This window comes from Populus trichocarpa, chromosome 9 (genome assembly GCF_000002775.5).
Source record: "Populus trichocarpa isolate Nisqually-1 chromosome 9, P.trichocarpa_v4.1, whole genome shotgun sequence".
NCBI classification, from domain to species: domain Eukaryota; kingdom Viridiplantae; phylum Streptophyta; class Magnoliopsida; order Malpighiales; family Salicaceae; genus Populus; species Populus trichocarpa.
The window spans coordinates 7,840,646-7,852,117 of record NC_037293.2 but is presented as its reverse complement, the minus strand read 5'-3'; the positions used below and the strand labels follow the sequence as shown (position 1 = coordinate 7,852,117).

General features: G+C 36.0%; 1 protein-coding gene across 1 annotated transcript; it reads right to left on the bottom strand.

Annotated features, from left to right (window-relative positions):
* Positions 1-2,213: 2,213 nt before the first annotated feature.
* On the bottom strand, positions 2,214-2,852 carry LOC7469661 (pathogenesis-related protein 1). Its single transcript, XM_002313900.4, has one exon. It carries the CDS (start codon positions 2,802-2,804, stop codon positions 2,319-2,321), a length of 486 nt encoding a protein of 161 aa, XP_002313936.3. The 5' UTR covers positions 2,805-2,852; the 3' UTR covers positions 2,214-2,318.
* Positions 2,853-11,472: the final 8,620 nt, after the last annotated feature.

The following is an 11,472-nucleotide window of genomic DNA, read 5'->3' as shown; positions in this document are numbered from 1 at the left end:
ATTGAGCCAAAAAATGCATTCAGTCTATTGACAAAGGAGAAAAGATTGTGATGCTTCCAGGGACGGATGTGAGGCTTATACATCCAGCTAATAACATTGGCAGAGTCAGATTCTATGATGAGATGTTGATGGTGGAGGAGACAATTAGATGTTGATAGTTCAATGACTTTGACAATAGCCCTTAACTCAGCAATATTAGAGTCTAAAATCCCAACTGGAACAGAGAACCTACCGAGAAGATGGCCATGGTGATTTCGCAGCACACCACCTATTCTAGAGGGGCCTGACTTACCAAGAGAATAGCCATCCACGTTCCATTTGAGGCTATTAATCATAGGAGGAGACCACATATTATTAATTCTGAAAGAGTGAGCATTGGACCACCGAAATAGGCCATCTGCCGATCTGATCAAATCTGTAGGAGGAGACCACATATTATTAATTCTGAAAGAGTGAGCATTGGACCACCTTCAGCAATGTTCTCACCATAGGGTCCTCCTGAATGCTCTAATTCACAGTTTTCAACCCTTGAATTTGCATACTTTTGATCATCACGACAGGAATTCAATGTTTTGTTAACAATACATGGTCTCGAAGAGTATTTTACAAAGAAGACCTATATCACATTTATATAATCACTGAATAGAGTGCTCAAATCTGTCATGCTATTTTGAAAAGAAAACCATGTTAGACCCAAGCGTTTTGGGTATGACACTCATACTAGCAACAAATGATGTGTTGCCTATTTTGCCCAGATTTCAGCTATTGTATTGGCTGGAAAATCAGGGTCTATGCTCTTTAGACTCAAAACATGTTTGACAACATTCTTTCGACCCAAAACACCCTAGAAATCATGACAAACCCATTCATGTCCTTAAAAAAACACAAAAAACCGCCCCAAAAACCGAACTCAACCCGAAACAAAAAATAAACCCGAACTTAGATCTGTTTTTTCAAGAACTTTTAAGTTACACGAACACCTAATATGAACGTTCTGCATCAAATGAAACAATTTGACACAAAAATATTTTATTTTAGTGGTCTAAATCGGTGCCAACGACAAGTTTCTCTCTCTATTGTCGGGATCCGGTGACTCCTCTCTCAACTAGGGACTAAAAAATAACCAAAATAAATCTCTGTAACAAAATGAAATTGGAACAATTTCGAGGAACTGTAATTGTATAATTTGCGTGATTATTTAAGTTTGGAGGACCAAAGTGAATGTTTTTTAAATTTATGATACGTCACCTATGTTTGCCGTGTTTTTAATTTTAGTCCCCCCTCTTCCAATCCCATCATTTTATAAGAATTTAAAATTAATTGCTCCTTAAATAAAACATGATTGAGAAAAACAAAGTTTGAGGACTAAACTAAAAAACAACTGTGCAATAAAAAATATACAGTGAAAATCTCTCACAAATTTATGCATTAGATAGCTTGCTTTGAATATTTGACATCCAATTTCAAAAACAAAATATTCATGTAAAATTTTTCACTAGGCAAAATAATTTTAGGAAGGTTTCTCGCTGGCACCACAACCCAACAGCTTCAGACGCAGTCAAAGGATAAGAGGCCTTCAGTGAACATGTCTTCGATTAAATTGCAGCAGGAGATCCTTGGTATAGCAAGTTTCCTTGCTTCGGCTGCCAATGTTTCGTTCCAAGAAATCGGGACATCCTCAACCTGTACACGAATCTCGTTAAGGGCTTTAACAAAATCATCGGCAGAAATCTGGGCCAGGGAGACATGAACGCAAATGACTAATTGTAACCTATATAGCCGTCTCCATTCCAGGCACAGAGGTACTTCTTTCCTTCGTTTTTTTTTCTTTGTTCTTCTTAATCATGGGCACAAAGCAAACTGTGAATTCACATATAATAGTAAAGTTATCAAATTCTCAATCATTTTTGTATGCATATCTGATTTTATTCATCTTATTATATATATATATATATATATATATAAAAGCAACAAAACGGAGGGTAATCTGCTAGTATGCATATGAGCGTTATGCATGATTAATTTTCACTTTCTAAAACATCCAATTTTAGTTCAACTTAATAATAATTTGAATTGAAAGTGGATGCTATAACAGTACATAAGTTGTGATCATTCTGACTGTAATTAAAATTATATGAACATAATTATAAAAAAAAAAACCATCCAAACGTATACCACGTGAACTTCCTGTATGCCAGCATATCATCAAGATGTAGCAAATATTTTTCTATCATTTATTAATTAATGCCAATATAAATCAGCTTATTTATCATTATTATTCCAGGTAATAGAAGCACTGATTTCATAATCAGAAAGGTTTAGTAAGGTTTTTGCCCAACAACGTTGCCGGGTGGATCATAGTTGCACACAATGAAGGTTCCTCCAGCGCTACAAGTCACTTTCGCACATCCTAGGCTAACAGAGTTACCCCAAACCACTTGAGTATAGGACACACACTGCTGGCCAGAGGCACATGAGTTGGAGTTGTAGTCGTAGAAAGCCTTCTCATCAACCCACAATTTTACAGCATCTGTACCTGAAAGGTCCGCGCTGCTCCATTGAAGGATCTCCCCATAAGGTCCACCTGAAAGAACAAGGTTGCAATCGCCGGCACGTTGGCTAGCATAAGCTTGTGCATAGGCTTGCACCGTGTTGTCCCAGGTTAGTGGACCAACACCTACAGCTGCACGAGCTGCATTATGAGCATCGAGGTAATCTTGTGGGTTGTCTTGGGCACGAGAGGGAAGGATTAGGGATAAGGTTATAAGAGTAAAGAAAGCAAGAGAAATCTTGCTTGACATCATTTTGCACACTTTTTTCTTTTTTGATAAAGCAAATGAATTTCGTAGGTGATGGATGAAATAACAATGAGAGCTCAAACGGTATTTATAGGCGTTCTGCAACATTATGTGAACGATGACTTAGAAGCATGCATGCATGCGAAATCTGCGTCGAATGTTCAAAACAATAGCGTTAAATGATCAAAGGAACTAGACTCCAAAGCAAGTCCCTTGGAAAAGTTGATGTTGGTGGCTGCTTCACATTAATTGGATGAAAATGTACGATGATGAGTGAACTTTCTATTAAGATATTTATATATAAAATATCTTCTTAAATGATTCTATAAAATATGAGATATATCAAACATGTCAACTATAAGATATGTGGACATTGTAATAAATCAAATCTAAAATGTTGGACTTGGCATTAAGCTAAGTTTAAAATAAATCAAAAAATACTTCAGTCTAATATTTTTTTTCTGTAGTTATCTTAATAATATTATAATATTTTTTTATTTAATGAAAAGGATAACATAAAAGTTATGTTTTGTCAAAAAAAAATTTAATAAAAAATATTATCAGTATGATGTATGCTGATAAATTTATAAATCTTTGTAAATATTGAATCTTAGATTTGAATTCAAAATATAATAAAAAAACAAATCTCCTTGATCATCAAATTAATATTTTCAATTTTTATAAGCTCTTAGATTTTTGTCTGTTGCCTTATATTTTAGGAAGGACATGCTAGTTGTGTAATCATTCAAAGAAAATTACCGAACAACTAATTGATTTTTCTAGTGACAAGTAATCATTCAAAGAAAATTAGAAAAAAAAACTTCTTTTAAACCTTTTTTTTTTTTATAATCATCGAGAGTATATTGAAAAGACAATAAAATTAATAGCCAAAGCAAAATATAAGAACATGGCAGAAAAAAAGGAAACAAAAACAAACTTAGAAAAAAAATTGATCTGATACAATAAAAAACAAAAATACTACCTAAGATTTCTTATTACATCACAATTTGATGTCATCAGGAGATCTTAAAAGGTCATTTCCTATATAAGTAAAGTTTAAATTCAGAGTATGTAATCAAATAGTAACCCGATGAAGAATGGTGAAGAAATAATCAAACAAATTTATAGGTCTTTTCTCAAAAACAATTTTATTCCTCGACAATCAAAATTTTCAAGTAGTACTACTTGAAATTAATTTTTAAGTTAATATTTAAAATTTGCCTTGTATTATTCCAGATTAATGTAAAAATAGCTAGTAGTTTCCAAATCTATGCTGCAAAATAATCTTTTTTTAATCCCTCAAACCATGATATACAAAATAGATTAACATGAATACGAGGGACTATTGGCCTAATTTTTTAGGGATAGATTGGTAAAGTTCTCATAAATCTTAAAGTTTTAGCAATAACTGACCTTAGCAGAATGACAAAAATAATTCAATCTTTATTTGCCGAATTTATCCGAAAATATATGTTACCTCTCATAAAATTGAGAAGAAGAGCGTGGCACTGAGGGTCTTGGCCTGGCGGTAGGAGGGGTTTGTCTCCTCCTGCTGCTCCTGGGTTCGAGTCCTCATGTGCACGCCTGTCACCCCCGCGATGTCTTACATGTCCACTGGGTTTGCAGGGTGTTCAGTGGGCCGTGGAATTAATCGTGGTGCGCGCAAGCTGGCCCAGACACCCACGTAAATCAAAAAAAAAAAAGAGAAGAAGAGCGCGTAAAATACCCATCAAAAGTTAGCATATACGAGAATATCCAAACGTGTTTTTATCTCATGACCACTCAAGACCCCAAAAGGCAGAAAAAAAGTGAAGGTTTTTTTTTTTTTTTTTTTTTGAGGTCAGGCATTTGTTGGCAGCATGTAAAAACAAAGGAGTGCCGTGTAACATGGATTGCCATGCTAGGAACACTTGGCCTGTTTTTAGTTTATACGGATCTTAATTAATTTTTTGAGATTTTAAAATTAATAATTATATAAATTTTTAGTAATTTTAAAATCTGTGACACTCGAATTAGTGATTTTTAAAAAACAAATTTAGAACTTGACCAGTTAAGTTTTACTCTCCATAATTGTTAGTTTTTTTATTAGTACACGTTGCTACCTTATACTAATGTTCTAATACAAACTTCCACTGTATTATAATATTTTTTTTACTTATTAATTTCAATTTTTCTTCAAATAGCTAATAGCTATTGACCATCCGGAATTTCTCTACACTTGTTCATAACTCAGCAATATTGTTGAGGTTGTAAAGCCCGATCAATTAAAAGCTTATATGTAAGGTGATAATAATTATAACAGCACGTTGGTTATTAATTAAAAAAAAAGTTAAAATGCTTTTTTTTAATGATAACAAGCCCATGCTTTCTATAAACATTATTTTTTTCAAATTGTTGAGTGATTGATAGAATTTACAACTTAATATAATGCCGAGTTGCAATACCAGAATTAGTATAGAAAAAAATTATTTTTAAATTGATTCTAGATAACTTCAAAAGATGAGCAGACACTGGATAATTTTTTTTAATCCACGACTTAGACTCTTCATTACTCTTTTCTTCTTTTTTTTTCGTGTAAAGTGATGCACACAGATAGTCTGTGAAAAAAACAGTCTCCCTAGCTAATCGTCAATTGCGGAACATATATACTACCTAGAATCGAGCAAAAACTGATCAAATAATCTTTTTAAAGTCCCTGAAAAAACTTTTATAGTATTTAGAGAGTAGTTATTTTTAGGGTTCACTTTAGAATATATATATATAAGTGGAGAATGAAATCTTAGATGCATGAAGATGTTTTTATTATTTTTTTATGAATAATAAATTTTATTTTCTCTATTTTTGTGCCGGTCTTTTTTCAAAATAAATAAAAAAATAACCAATAAGATGCTCCAAGTTACTTCTTGATTACCATAAAAAATATTCTTATTGATAGGTTTGTCCTTAGTAGTTCAATTGGTACTTTTTTTTTTAATTCTCCAAACAACTATTACTAGAAAATTGATAAATACAAATAAAAATACCGATAAATTTTTTTTATATAAAGATGTGTAAGTGTAAATAATGACAAAAATTTCTATCTATAAAATTGTTAAATCTGATAATAAACCTTATCTTAGTTCGCTATGTTTTTATATATATATATATGTGATTTATTTAAGTTTTTTGGGATGTTACAATAGGTTTCCAGTTTTTTTTCCTACTTTATTGATTTTTCAAATTTTGTTAAGTTTTTTACCATTAATGTTTTTGAAGTGTTAGAAAAAAAATTAATGGTAAAAAGTGTCGAGCAAGCTGCTTGTTTAATTCTATGCATAAGAGAGATGCTATTTATGAAATTATTATATTGCTCTTATTTTAAAATAAAAAAATAACCAAAATATTTGCTTTCCAAAATCCTTAAAAGCCATTAGATTTTCCAAAATCTTTCAAAAACATCCTCAAGAATATAGCTTCTTGACAAGAAATAAGTGTTGGGAGAATTCCCCAGGCAAGTTTTCCTCTATGTCTACATTTTTTCTTGAATTTATGATGTCATTAGGTTTTTTGAAGTTAGAGTAAGGGTTTTTTTGGGTGGTGGTTAGGGCATATAAAAGAATTGATCAGGGAGGGCGATCTCACCCGTTCCAGACCCACCACCAGTATGACCCACATGAGGACTGAGTGGATGGGTCATGGACGGTGGATTATGTGTGTGATGTAAACTTTGATGATGGAGAAGAAATGTTGAATAGGGGTAATTATAATAATAATGATGATGATAGTGAGGAGACTTTTGGATAGATATTAGTGGAATTGCGAGAATGGTGGGGGTGGGGGGGTGTTAGTCCGTAGAGGAAAGGTTTGAGCTTTTGGACGGAGATACCAATGGAGGAAAAAATTCAAGTACTGCACGGTTCTAGGTAGGGATCTTAGGTTGTTTAGTGGGTTCTCAAAGTTTTTTACGACGGAGGTATCGAAGTGTATCAGGAATGTGCTGAAAGCATAACACCATGCACAACCACCACAATTGTCGACCCAAACCTCAACATCACATACTACTCTTTTCACCCAAATTAACCAAACATAAATAAACCTGCTTATGCTTTCAAAAAACATAAAATTGGTTCAAAAATAAAAAAATCAACTCGAAATATAAATGATGTTAGATATATTTTCTCAAGTAATGTTATGGTAAAATAACACTCAGGTTAAATTTTCTTCATCAAATAAAATTTTAAGAGATTACAAAATAACACTCATGTTATTGAAACTGAGATTGATTATTTTTATGGTTCAAATCGGTGTCAATGATAACTTTTTCTTTTTATTATTGGAATCTTGTGATCTCTTTTTTGAGAGATTACAAAATAAGAAAAATGAAGTTTTGAACAACATTGAATTTTTAAAATTTTAAGGGACCAAAATTGTATTATTTGTAAAGTAAGATGATCAAAGTGTACTTTTTGCACAAACTTTGAACATCTCACCCATCTTGGGCTCGTTTTTCACTCTTGTCCTTCTTTCAATTTTACATTTGTCAAAGCAATTGACTTTTAATTAGAATTAAATTGCTTAAAATAAAAATTTAATGACCGATCTGAAAAAATAAACGGAGAGGAATTCACAGTAATATATATATGTGAGTGTGTTAACAGTGCAGCTCAGGATAATAGTTGCATGTAGGAGATAAATTTCGAATCAGTTAGGGCTTTATATGGGTATTTCCCTCAGGATAATAGCTGCAGGAGATAAACCAGTGCCCAGTTCTGCACTGAGCCCTTGTACATCCAACAGTCATTGATTCGTTCCAAACAACCTGAGTGTAGTGGTCGCAATTTCTATTAACTTAGGCATTTGTGTCGTAGTCATATCAGAGATGACCTCGTAAACTTCATTCCTTGGACAGAACAAATTGTTGGCGTGAGCTGTAACACATGTGTAATAGCAGATATTGTGGGAACAGAGATGGAAAGAATAGGAGATATTATAGGAACAGAGATGGAAAGAATTTCTTTCCATCTCACGATAGCATAATTATAGGAACTGAATATGTATAGCCTAAAATAGAAGATTTACTCTGGTAGTATAAATATGTAACCAGTCACTGTGTAAAGGAACATTCAGAAATAAAGAGTAATTATTCTGACATGGTATCAGAGCATTCTATTTTTTTCTGCTTCAAAAAACCCTAATACTTGTCTTTGTTTTTTTTTACCTACCATGACTTCAGAAGCTTATACAGAGCACTCTGATATACCTCAACCAGAGTCCATGTTTACAGAATTTACCACGAAAATCACTGAAGCTCTTAGCAAAATCCAAACACTGACCATGACTACTGAGTCTCCTGCTGCTCCGATTGACATCAAGTTGAACAGCACCAACTATGCCCTCTGGTCCCAAGTTGTCGAGATGTACATCTCCGGCAAAGACAAATTGGGATATATCAATGGTGATCTTCCACAACCATCATCAACAGATCCTTTTTTTCGTAAATGGCGCACAGATAATGCTATTGTCAAAGGATGGCTAATTAACTCGATGGATCCCTCATTAATAGGGAATTTTATGCGGTTCCCCACTGCAAAGATGGTGTGGGACTCCATTGCTACCACTTATTTTGATGGAAGTGATACATCTCAGGTTTATGACCTGAGACGTCGTGTGACACAACTCAAACAAGCAGGAGGGTCTCTGGAACAATACTACAATGATCTTCAGGGGTTATGGCGTGAGATTGACTTTCGGCGTCCTAATCCAATGGAGTGTGCAGTGGATATTCACAAATATAATACCATCATTCAAGAAGACCGGGTGTATGTTTTCTTGGATGGCCTTGACAACCGACTGGACAAAATCAGAGGAGATATACTGCAACTTCGTCCATTCCCCACTGTTGAGCAAGCATATGCTCATGTCCGCCGTGAAGCAATCCGCCAGACTGTTATGATCACTGACAACGAGAATATTTCAGGGGCTGTTCTTGCTACCAAAGGACTTCGTCTTGGACCAATCAACTCTATTTCTAATATACATCATGGGAAGCAGAAATCTCGAGCATCAATTGAAGGCTTGAAATGCACTCATTGTGGAAACCAAAAGCACACACGTGAAAATTGCTTCAAGCTGCATGGGTATCCTGATTGGTGGAATGATCTCCAGGCAAAGAAACGTCGTGACACTGCTACCAAAGAAGCGGCTCTTGGCACTGCAGCAGTGGTCACTACAGAGCCTCACCTATCTTTTACACCACCAGTTGCTCACAGTTCCTCATCCTCAGACCCAGGTAACCTTGGTTGTGTTTGCTTTAATTCACCATGTGATGCTGAATGTGGTGCATGGCTACTGGACTCTGGCGCTACTGACCACATGACGTTTGATGCTAAAGATTTCATCCAAACATCCTTACCAAGACGCACAAATATTGCCAATGCTAATGGTGTCATCTCTCCAGTCACTGGCGCGGGCACAGTGATCTTAACAGATACATTGCAGCTGCCTAATACATTACTTGTTCCATCTCTATCTCACAAGCTCCTCTCCGTAAGCCAAATGACTTCTGATCTTAATTGTCTTGTGCTTATGTATCCTACTTTCTGCCTTATTCAGGACATCCTAACCAAGGAGATCATTGGGCGTGGTACTAAAAGAGGGGGACTATATTATGTGGAAGACTTCAGTATGGGAAGAGCATATCATATGCAGCACTCGGTTGGAATAAAAGAGAAGGAGATCTGGCTTTGGCACTATCGTTTAGGACATCCGTCCTTCACTTATATGAAACACCTGTTCCCAGATTTGTTCTCTCAAGTGCACCATTCTGTCTTTCAATGTGAAACCTGCACTTTAGCAAAAAGCCACAGGGTCACTTATCCTGTGCATTTGAATAAAAAGGATACTCCATTTTCTTTGATACATTCCGATGTGTGGGGTCCTTCTCCAATTCATTCAATACCAGGGTTCAGATGGTTTGTGTTTTTTGTGGATGACTGCACCCGCATGACTTGGCTCTATCTGCTAAAACATAAAGATGAAGTCTTCAGTGTGTTTAAATCATTTCATGCTATGGTAAACACACAATTTTCTGCTAAGATTCAAGTGCTTCGATCGGACAATGGGGGTGAATATGTTAATCACCAATTTCATGATTATTTCAATCTTCACGGCATTCTTCATGAAACCTCATGTCCTCAAACTCCTCAACAAAACGGTATTGCAGAGCGGAAAAATCGACATATCCTTGAAACTGCCAGAGCTCTCCTTATTAATGCTCATGCTCCCTCTCGGTATTGGACTGATGCAGTTACTACTGCTGTGCACCTCCTGAACAGATTGCCCTCTAAAGTGTTGGGTTTCCAAACTCCATTACAAGCTCTTGCAAAACATACTCCTCTGCCTTCGGTCTTGATGCTTCCACCACGTGTGTTTGGGTGCGTTGCTTATGTCCACCTTCATAAGAACCAACGAACTAAGCTGGACCCATGTGCTCGTCGATGTCTTTTTCTGGGATATGCATTTCATCAAAAGGGCTATAGATGTTATGATCCTGCTTCTAATCGCATCTATATCTCTATGGATGTCACCTTCATGGAAACAGAATCTTTTTTTCCACCCAATTCTTCTCTTCAGGGGGAGACTAGACAAGAAGAGTCGAAATGGATGGAACTGAAATGGCCGGGCCTGGTTGAAACACATATGGAATCAATACAGTCAGTCTGTGCTCCTCATCAAGCCGCCAATCACGACGGTGCAGGTCCAGACGCTGCAGAAGATACAGTGTTAGAAGTTGCAGTAGATACAGAAACTGCAGAAGATATAGCCTTAGAAGTTACAGAAGATGATGGTGCAATTTCTTCCCCCTCTGTAGTACCCGAACGCCCAACTCCTGAGAATGATCCTGAGGTAAGTCCTTTGAACACCAATATCATGGAATCTTCTGCTGGTTATGAATTACCTCACAGGCACAATCGTGGGAAACCACCAAGGCGATACTCACCAGATGTTGAAGAGAGAAGATCACGATACCCCATTGCTAATTATGTGTCCACACAGGGACTGCCGGACCCCCTCAAGACTTTTATGCATGACATATCTACTAATCACGTTCCTACAGGAGTGGAGGAAGCCGTGAAAAACCCAAAGTGGACCCAAGCAATCAGAGAAGAAATGGAAGCCTTAATGAAAAATAAAACATGGAACCTAGTACCATTACCGAGAGGAAAGAAGACAGTGGGGTGCAAGTGGGTGTTTTCTGTCAAATATAAAGCAGATGGATCCGTGGAAAGATACAAGGCAAGACTTGTGGCAAAAGGGTATACACAGGTATATGGGGTAGATTACCGAGAAACTTTCTCTCCAGTTGCTAAACTAAACACTATCAGAGTATTGTTGTCAATTGCAGCAAATCTAGATTGGCCATTACTTCAGTTTGATGTGAAGAACGCCTTTCTTCATGGTGATCTTGAAGAGGAGGTGTATATGGACATTCCGCCAGGCTACTCAGTAACCATGGGAGAGAATAACGTGTGTAAATTACAGCGAGCCCTGTATGGACTAAAGCAATCGCCACGAGCATGGTTTGGAAGATTTAGCTTGGCAATGAAGAAGTATGGCTTCACACAAAGCAACTCAGATCATACCTTATTTCTCAAGAGACAGCAGGGCAAGGTAACCGCTTTAATTATCTATGTCG

Coding starts and splice junctions, on each gene's coding strand:
- LOC7469661 (XM_002313900.4), bottom strand. CDS start 2,804: ATGATGTCAAGCAAGATTTCTCTTGCTTTCTTTACTCTTATAACCTTA.